The sequence below is a fragment of the Strix aluco genome, chromosome Z (genome assembly GCF_031877795.1).
Source record: "Strix aluco isolate bStrAlu1 chromosome Z, bStrAlu1.hap1, whole genome shotgun sequence".
NCBI classification, from domain to species: Eukaryota; Metazoa; Chordata; class Aves; order Strigiformes; family Strigidae; genus Strix; species Strix aluco.
In genome coordinates this window covers 37715352-37726127 of record NC_133971.1, presented here as the reverse complement: position 1 = coordinate 37726127, position 10776 = coordinate 37715352, and the positions used below count along the sequence as shown (strand labels likewise).

Genomic DNA, 10776 nt, shown 5'->3' with positions numbered 1-10776 from the left:
CTGTGAATTTGTGCATATGGGAATCCTCACAGTTACCCATCAGTCTCTTTCTTCCTGCTCCCCCACTCCTCACCTTGGTCACTGTATCTGGTGGGTTTTTTGGGTTTATTTCATTAATGCTCATACAGTCTTTAAACTTGTAAAACTAAAGGCCTTGAAGTCTTGCCCTCCTCTGCCACCTCATCTGCCATTACAAGTGATCAGGAGCAGACAGGAAGTTCCTTACCAGAGCCAGGCTGTAAATTGTTTGTACTGCACCTCTTCAGGATCCTCTTTTCCATGTTTTAACTGCATCTCCAGCTCTGCCTGCCTCCCCTGCAGAATTACAGAATAAGTCAGAATTGGATGTCACATGGTCAATCATGGTAAGATTCTTCAAAGAACACTTAGCCTTTCACCTGGGGGCTACTTATATGCAAACTTAACCACTTTTCATATGGGATTCCACTGTAATACACAATATATTAAGTAAAAGAATCCATAATTTTTTATTCTGAGTGAGGAAAATAAGCTGCAGATGGCAAAACCACCTACAGATACTGAGACATCTCTTCTAGTCTGTGCAAAGGGGAAGGGGTACAACAAGCAAGGAATGACATTTAGAAGCCTGCTAGCTAAAATGGATTCTAACGCAAAACATCACTTTCTTGATTCATTACCTAAACAGAATTCCTCATTCTTTCCCTTTTGACGACACCAACCTCCCTGCGACCTGCTACAACAGTTCTTTCTGTGCCTTAAAGGAGATGTTATGGATTCTGGCCTCTTACAATTGTTTCATTTTAAGCACCTTTGCTTTAATGTTCAGTCTCCTTAGCAGGTTATTAAGCCTTAAGTGAAAAATACAGGCACATAAGCTGTGTTTTTCAGGTACTGAATCCTTGTAGTTTGTATGTGCATAAAAACCTGAGAATGTAAGAGAGTCCATCCTGCTATCCAGATGTCACTCAAAAGGTGACTCTCCACAGAGATTGAAGTACAATATATGACACACTGACTAAAGAGAAAGTTGCACAAAAACTATGCAAAAACCTATTGCCACTTCCCCAAACACATCAACATTGGTGTAAGTTCTGTACTAAATCAAGACCTGTAGGATCATTATGATGAGGTTGACTTCAGTCTCAAAAACGTGCTGAATGCACAAATTGGGAGAAGTGCTTAAGCATGTGAGTAGACATAATAAAAAACAAGAGAGCTTTCAGGTGTCCAGAGGGGAAAAAATCCTCAACACAAGTGTTTTGGTGAACCAAAGTCTATGAACATCTGCCTCCAAACTGCAGAAATTATAACTCTACTAGCTGTTTAGAAATACTGACTTATGTACGATCCGGACTACTCATCTCACACTGTAGTCTCTTTTGGCCATCTCAATGAAACGTAATATAGAAGCATAAGGACTAAGTAAAGATACTAGGTCTCCAGTGAGGGACTTCAGAAGCAACAAAAATAGGTTCTATTGCCCTGTAAAATGGCATGAAATTCTGGAGAGGCTTTCAGAAACAAGCCTGGTAAACACCAAGCTTCTCATGAAATCTTGCCTCATGTGGGAAGCAAAACAGGAAAGTAATTAAATACAAGCAACAATGGCCCCCTCTGTAGTTATGACCTAAAATTACAATTTGAATAGCTGCTGCCTGCTTTGTAATGGGGCTGGCTCTTAGAATCTGGTATTTTGCTGATGGTCAAGATAAAATTTGTTTTGAAAATGTTAGAGAAGCGTATGTTCTGCTGCACAGCAAAACAAGGAACAGTCAAAGCTTCTAGAGTTCGCTCAGCAACCAGAGCTGCTCATGCTGAAAACAGCTGATGTGGCCTGGAAATACAAACAAGCCCTTCTAGTAGCACAAAAAGAACCTTCTAGAAGGCAGCTATTTGTTACAAGTTTTTTAGACCATTTTCCTCTTTAAAAACCAAATGGCACCTCGTTGTTCTAGATATCAGGTCAGCTAACCTAATGAAAGAAAGGTTTCAAGATATTTCCTAATCACTAGATAGGGTGGAAAAATCAAAAGACCAGTCCCTCACTATGTGACAGCATTACATGCTGGTTAAGAGAAGTTCTATTTAATGAATCATTACTCGATAGCTTCTGTCTCCTTTGTGATACTATTATTACAAAATTCCTACTCAAAATAATAGGTTAGAGCTCTAGCTAAAATTTCACATTCTAAAAATTCTAAGAATTGACACATTCTGCCACTTGACACAGGAACAAGACTGCAAGAACCTGAACTAAGCAGAAGCTATACTTCTACAAAGTATCCCAGACTGTGCTGCCATTAAAAGCTTTATTTTTAAATTATTGTAACTTGCATGGATGCTTTTTCTGGTAAAAATAAAATTCATACCACTTGAATGAGCATTAATGCGCACAATACTATGTACCTCAAAATTACCTGCAGGATTGCACTGTAGGTTCGACTCATAAATCCTGACCAGGACTGTGGCAGCACTATGGAGCGGTGCCATTCAGAAGGCTGAATGTTAACCTGTGCAACACACCAGAAAGGGTAGAAATAGTTACATGAACTCTAACATATGCAGAATGTATGTTCTCCAACCTGTGATTTGCAAGCAATCATTTCCTCATGCCCATAGGACAATACACATGGGCGTAAGAAACTAAAGTGATAATGTACGTTGGTCTCCTTTCTGACTTTACCCACACCAAGTTACTTTCAACTTTGTTACCCAGGTCAGACAAAATTGGTTGCTCCAGGTATTTGAATAGATAACTGGATCCCAGAGAGCACAGTGGAATTATATGTGGCAGTAAGCACAATACTTGGCAGCACTGGTAGACAAAAAATACATACGTTAACGAAGATGTTAGTGCAGTTTATGTTTGTCACAGTTTTTGTAAATCTTACGTGCTTCTAAAATTTTTAAACAGACACTTAAATACAAGTAGATGACTAACTAAATACAAGGGAGGTTATACACAAGGACTTAGCATCCTTGACTGGAGCATACATAACTATGTTCAAGTACATAGTCCAAACTTCCTTTAAGGAAAGGAACTGTTAAAGAGAGAAAGGAACCAAAGTTTCTTCCCAGGAAGCACCACTATAGAACTAACAGGAGAGAAACACCACCATCTCAAAGATAGTTTAAAGAAATATGCAACAGCTCTGCCAGCCTTCCTCCAAGTCCCACATAGGTATGACAGCCTCAACTTCACAACAAAAGAATAACTCAGTCAACTACACAATCTGATGTACGTGCATAGACTTTCCTCAGGAGCCCAAGGTTGTTCCCTTCAATAAGCACCATAGCAAACTGACTCAAAGACTTTTCCAGAGCATGTTGAAAAACAAAAATTAAGTCAAGTGATCTCAGTAACAAGCCATTTTCTAGCCCTTGGTATCTTAACGAAGTAATTACAGGGGTAAGTTAAACAGAATGGGTCACAAATTCAAGGCCACCAAGGAATCTTTTTTCAGACATCAGAGTCCTGCACCATGTATGTACCTCTGTCCTCACAATTTGCATGTTAGGCAATTTATAAATCCAAATATATTTATTCACAAAAAATGTGTATAATAACTAATTATAAGAGTTTCTATTTCTATCTCTCTACAACTGTCTTAATTGCAGCAACATTTTATTAAAGTATGATAGGAGTTCAAGCGTCCTCTCCTTTTAAACTGCCGTGTTTTCAGACCCACAAACAACATAAACTCTGTAATTAAAATTATGAGTGCGCATTGTTATAGCTCATCATGTTCCACAGTGGGCATACAGAATTGATTTTTCTTGCTACCATCCAGTTATTTCTACTGTCTGCCTCTACCAAAAACATGAAAAAATGTCATTTCAGCCATTTGAACTCCATTGGAAATAAGTTAATCAACCTCAGCAGTTTCCAGGGCAATCAGTTTTTCACAAGGGAAAGGCAAACATGTCAGGTTGCAATGAGATGGGATGTATGTCAGTATCCACTGTTTAAGGCCTACACTTTCTATTTCTGAATTAAAAGAACACATGAGCTGTGATCAAAAATTATGCAAAGCCCACCTTGAGTAACTAATTTTGCCAGGCTTAATCCCAAAAGGTTATTATAGTCTTCCTATTTTATTTTATTACACAGACTAGTCACTGTTAACACATAAAACACTCCATGCCTCAAGGTATGCAAAACCCTCCTTTCTCCATCATGAGCCCCACTGGCCTTCTCTGTACAGAACGGTTAACCAAGATAAACAACTGAACTCCCCTTGTTCGTTGATTATTGTCCTAAGTTTTCTGCTTCATCTCCATGTTATGCCCCTTATGATCTACATTAAGCAATCAATATTCTTTACATGGATTTTACATCAAAAACCGAAGGACCGTGATAAAGCTTCATGCCCACTGTCAGTGGTGAACTTCAAACAGTTTTGTGTAAGTACTAATACATCTATACAAAGACAATCTAAAAGCCAATCAATCAAAAGAGATGACCTAATCCACCCCACCTTTTTAACCAGAATTTTATTCACACATCCCTCTCATCTCTCCTCATCAATTCCTGCAACAAATTGATGTCAAGGCTCCAGTCACAATGGTTTGTCTTAGGTTCCCAAGGCATCTGCAGCAACTCCTGTCTTCCCCTTTGCCTCTACTCTGACACTGTTTTAGACTTGTGCATTTAGATTTGCCTGGTCTTACGGTGATCTACGAAGTTCACCACGTAATCCACACTTGTGCACCAGAGCAAAAGCAGGCCTTCAAAGTACTTCGGGTGTTCATGCAGGAAATACAAAGGTATATTGTTGCATTTAAAGCAATTAGACAATATGATCTAATCAGGAATGTATTAGTAGCACCTCACACATCTTATTTAAATTTGCAGATGTGCTTGATGACCAGAAGAACAGCTTTTGATAAATGAACTTTCTTCATGGCAGTAAACATTTTGCAGATATGTGGAATGAGAGGAAGACAAGAGGCAATAGAGCATCTTCACATAACAAAGAACATTAAAATAAAATTCATCTATGACTAAAAATGATTGGACATGGTACTGAAGATTATCACATAATGACTCCTGATGACTGCTAGTTTCCTGTACAGAAACTGCAGGTTTTACTTCTCCTGGATCATTGGATACACAATGGTAACGACAACTACATTAAGCGTCAGTTAACTAATACTAGCAAGCACAGACAAAGCGGACAATAAGTGAAGTTCAGATTCTTTTGAGTGCGCAATTTATGTGTAAGAAGATACTGGGGCAGGTGGGAGGTGCAGGGAAGGGGGCTCAGAGGACTTCTGAACCAATGACAAGTGATTGTGAAACCCTGCCACACTGGTCCTGGGATGTTCTTAGGAGGCAGCATAGCCAGACCAGGCTGCCAAGTAGTTTTCAAGGAAGAGCTGCAGCCTATCTGAGGCAATAAGAAACAGCATGAGCTAGGACCTAGTAATCTGAGCCTGTTGATCAATGCTTAAGAAGGACATGTATCCCTGAAAAGACACAGAACCATAGACTGTGTTGGCCAAAACCCAAGATAGGGAATGTTGGCAAACCACAGGAGATACTCTTATACTTCAACGCTCCTGAATACACATGGCACATGTTCTACATGCTTCTGCAAGACTAGAAAGTGATTTCAAATTAAATCAGGAGCTCGTTTCCCCTTTCCAGTGCATTCCCAATAAAAATCAAACACCATGGCAAAATCTGGATGAGCTTTCTTTCAGCACTGGTGCCTTTGTGCTACCACAGATCTCTCTGTACATCCCTCACTTGTTTTGCACTGATACATAGCCAGCAGAGGGCACACAAAACAAATTTAGGGAACAGTGAAATTAAGCATGTTTCTATCACTTCCCTGGGTATCTAATTGAGAGAATATTGTTTAAAGAACCTAGAAACATGATATCAGTATTTATGGCCCATCTTAAAATCTGCTGTAGAGAAGGGAGAGTGGGATTCCCAAGAAGTTCTTTTAGTAATTACAATGGGTTTCCATCTTGACAACCCTGCCAACTCACAGGGTTCCTATATTCAGCTCATCTCTAACAAATGTGTGGCTGTGAAAATGTGCTTGAGACAATACCCATATGTCAGTGAAATGTTTAAGCATGTTTTAAGTGTCCTTCTCACATATGGGACATATAAACTGCAGCATCAGGGATTTCATAAATAAGGCTAGCATTACATATCCACATCAGTACCAATGAAATAGTGAAGCAGCATCTCCTTTCATCTCAAATTTTGCTTAGAGGCTCTTTGTAACCTATTTGCATGCATACACTTCCAAATCCTTCCCCCAGCATTCCTTTGTGAGGAAAAAAAAGTCCTTCTACAAGGCACATTAGACTGAGGAGTAAAAAAGCAAAAATCTGTCAGCAAACTTACTTCCTGCATACTGTTACCTCACTGGAGGAGATACATTCAGTAAATTCAGTAGTGGAAACCAGCACAAAGCAGTTCATATCTGAACTACATCCACTGAAAAACCTCAGCACAGAAGAAAACACTACAGGGAATTCTGTTCCAGAAAATCCAGTTATCATCTTAAGGTACTCCACATACAAGATTTGAATAAGCTGTTGAATGTCTTGATTACATCAAAATCAAACCAGGGAAGAAATGTACAGAATGAGGTTTCCACTTTAGTGCTCAAAGATGCATGTCATCACAGCACATCTAATGAACACACATAAAATAAAAGCAGGGAATGCTTCTTCCATGAGTACAGAGTGTCTAACATGATTGTTATTTGTAGAGCAACATTTAACACTGTACAACTCACCACTAGCACCCAACTTTGCACCTGTGCCTGTAAATATCAGTAATTATTAGGGCAAAATGACTGTGCTATTTCCAACACACAGAAAGCACTTGTATCTTGAGAAATATGCAAAGGCAAGACTAAAAACACTGCACCAGTTCAGATTGTCAAAGCCAACGTTTACCACATCTGTGTGCCAAAAGCAGGCTGCCTCTGTGCTTTCTGCATGTAGCATGAACTGTTCCCTTCATATCCACTAAAGAAAGAAAAGCTGGGTAGCTAGCTGGAAGCCTAATAACTTTAACCTAAAACATACATTTACAGAACCACCAAAACATATCGTACATGACATGAATGAATGTGACTGTTCATCCTCATTCATCTTCACAACAGAGCTAAGTGAAGCTGGTAAGACATTATTACTATAAACCCCTAGGAAGCATTACTCCAAAAACTGAAACAGTGACAGGTAATTAGCTGATTTAGCCGAGGTGACTGTGATAAACCTCAGGGACTTCTTGTGCAGTATGATCCAGGGAGCCATAGAGAAAACAAAGAAGACCCATGATTTGTGTGACTTCTGACCTCCTAACTTACACATCCCCTCAAACAGAGGTTAACAAGCTCTGTTTAATAATCAAACAGCACATCCTCATTTCTAGGGGAAAGATGTCCTTCCTCTTTCAAGTCACCAGTGACCAGTAAAGGGCAACACAGCATTTCAAATGCACTGCTGTTTCTTGAACATATGTTCTGCCTCCCATGAGATACAGTTTTCAGTTTTATGCTGACTGCAATGCTTGAAAGGCAACTTTGTCTTCTTTTTAAGGAAATGCTTCTTACTTTACTGAAAAAGTCACTATGAGAGTTACCACCCACCCACGCCCCCAAAAATGAAAATAAAAAGGAGTCAAAGCAGTAGCAAACAAGTGTCATTCCGGTAATTTAAAAAACCTTAGAAAAGTTGCTTAATGTGCTGTGTTGAACTCTGAAGCAATGACTTTGCGAAAACACGTTAATTCCTATAGCCAGTGCAGGGAAAAGTGAGCCTACATCCTACTAAAGCCAATTTTCTTAGACCAATGCTGCTATTTCATAACTTTATAGCTTAAACTCCCTGTTTTTATTGTTAAACTCTGCTCCCCAGAAGAACACCAAGGGCTAAACAAACACTAAGGCATGAAACTCAGTCCAATGAGCCCAGGGACTCACTTCTAGCCAAAGGCCCAAATACCTTTTTCCTGACAACCCTAACTACAACTGTCTCTATGTACAAGGGAAAAAAAGGCAAGAAAAAACTTTTTTGTCTTTTAAAGTAGTGTAGGTCTGTCATGGTTTGAACTCAGCAGGTAGTCAGTCACCACGTGGCCAGTTCTTTACTTCCCCCCGCCCCTTCCTGGTGAAACAGGGGATGGACAAAAAAAAAAAAGAAATTCATAGGTTGAATAAAAAAAAAAAATTAGTAATAGTAACAAAACAACAGTAACAACAGTAAGTCCAAAGGGGTAAAATGCAGCAGTGGCTTACCAACTGGTGACCAGTACACAGCCCATCCCCCCAGCAGCGATCCCCACCCCACCAGAAATCCTGCCACGCCACCAGGAAACCCAAACCAAAACAGGACATGAACAAGCACCGTCCGCCTATATACTGAGCATGACGTCACACGATACGGAATGCTCCAGTGACTGACCCGGACCTGGCCCTCTAGCTGTGCTCCCTTTCAGCCCAAGGGAAGTTAACTCTAAGCTGGCCAAAACCAGGACAAAGCTGAGAACAGAAATACTGACATATTTTGATCAAAATTCTATAGTTATTGGGAACTTTCACTAAAAGGGTACGGTTAGGATTGTCTGAAGATGTTCTGTGTTTAGGTTTATATTTCAAATATACCTGGATTTCTTTTCAGTTTTACTACACCTTGAATCAATTGACTTTGTAAAACTCTGAGATACTTGGTAAAATATTTCTGTCTCCACTCATTGGTATGTACTCACTAACTCCATCCAGTTCATATTCAATAAAAACCCATGCTTTGTCAAACAAACCATTTTAGGTTACGATTCTATGAGGGTAGCTTGTTAGCACACGAAATGTAAATTTTTATGTGCTGCCGGATGTTATAATCACGTAACAGCTAGTAAACACAAATAATTTTTTTACCAGAGATTGTATTTGGTGCTTCAGTAAGGCAACGGTGAGTAGTTTACAACACAGTAGTTTAGAACTGATCCTTATTCCACTGTAATTCAGCTTCTATAACACTTTAATACATGCCTTTTATTATAATATAATTAAATATGGTCTTCTCCAGAACCTCTGGCACTGAACACAGGTCCCACTGAATGAAGCAACTACACAGAAGGCAGAGCTTTTCTTTCTGGATGCTACGCAAGCCTATGCTTCATTCAGAGCTACTCACTCTACATCTGCTCTTCTGACATATTTTGCCGTGTCCTTGTGGACTTCCCCTGTTGCTCTCCACTGGAGCATCCAAGTAGTTAGAAAACATGCATTTACTCGCACACTCCTGTGATTATGATAGGTATCATCTCAGTTTCTGCTTTCATTCTTTAGCAGTACAGATGTCAAGATGAAAAATACCTATTAAATTTGCATACACTATTAGATACCTTCAGATCTGTGTGTAAGGGTGAGTTTTTTATTTGTACTAGTTTGAGATAACTTGCCATCTTAAGTACTTCATAACCCTGTTGAAACTGCCTTCATTAACACAGCACCAGGGAGACATTTCTATACCCCAGTCCAACTGTTCCAGACTGGCTTTTGTCCTTGTACCACTTGCCCTAACTTCTACTGGGATCCATGTGGTGTCTCTGTGGCTGCAAGACATGATTATTACTTTTTGTGGCTTTTCATTTGAGAAAGACCAAAATGATAAGATGCTGTATGAAAGGTAAAAATTTTGTGTGTATGCTAGTACGTAGAAATGTTTGAAAGATGGTACAGAGCTGGAAGACTGCACTAGGTAAAAGCACCCAGTTTCAGCATGGTACACATTCACATCACTTGACTGGAAACTTCAGGCAAACTATGCTGCAGGCAGATTTGCTGGAGAGGGAACTAGTTTGCTTTGAAGAGACCAAGGGAGTGAATCAGTACTAATGCAGTGTGAACAAGCAGGGAGCTGGCCCTGAAAGCAAAGGCAGAAGGGAGTCATGTGGATGCATCACAGGATCACAACATAGCCATCACAACGTAGCCCCCACCCATTTTCCACTGCAGACACACATGTTCTGTGTCAGGCTTTCAGTTTGGAAACAGAAAACTCTCCACATCCTGTGCACGCAACCTTCCCACTCAAACCCCTTCATAACAGAAAGTCTTTGGTCTCAGTGATTTTGTTAGCATAATAAAGTAATTTTGCAGCACATAGGCTCTTAGGTCTCTTGGGTGTTAGTCACAAAGCAAAATCAGGACCCAGACACATTCCCACCTGCAACCCCTATCTCATTCATTTTACCTCTTCCAACTCCTGCAACAAGTACAATACGAGTGTTAGATAAAACACTTCCTTTTATTACACAGTTCTGGGTCGCTATCAACACAGGATCCATCCTGTGCTCTGAAGAAAAGGCTCCTCTGTACAAAACAGCATACAACCAAATTATCTTTAATAGCACCAAACAGCCTGTACATGGGACTGAGAAAGGAGGAGTAATGGGACCATTTAAGCTTTTCTATCCTGGAAAAGTAGAACAGGAATTAGTATTGGTGTGGGGTGGAAAAAAAAAGAAATCTTTAAAATGTCCATATATTCATACATTTTTTTATTTTGTGGACATATTACCTAAGACTCAATCTAAATTTTATTAAAGTTTTTTTATCATCATCTATGCTCTCTTGCTCATATCAGACTGACATAATTCATACATTCTTATTTATGTCTTGTGCACAGAAACTTCACCCTCAGATGCATGTAATTAACCTCTGCAGCAATACAAAATGGTTGTACTAACAGAATTATTTTACAAACTTTTAACGAGATTAATACATTTCCGCTTGTGTTAGCAACTGCTTACACTGGCAT

At 39.5% G+C, this 10776-nt stretch overlaps 1 protein-coding gene across 8 annotated transcripts in view; it reads right to left on the bottom strand.

Annotated features, from left to right (window-relative positions):
• Positions 1–10776, bottom strand: part of FOCAD (focadhesin) — a 134650-nt gene that overhangs the window by 45201 nt on the left and 78673 nt on the right. For all 8 annotated transcript variants that reach the window (XR_012621792.1, XR_012621791.1, XR_012621793.1 and 5 more), the window contains 2 exons: positions 2400–2492; positions 227–315 (listed from right to left, as the gene is read on the bottom strand). Coding sequence is in view for 5 of the 8 variants with exons in the window: in XM_074813563.1 (XP_074669664.1) it covers positions 227–315; positions 2400–2492 (182 nt within the window). In the remaining 3 variants the exon portion in view is untranslated. The remainder of the gene's footprint in view (positions 1–226; positions 316–2399; positions 2493–10776) is intronic.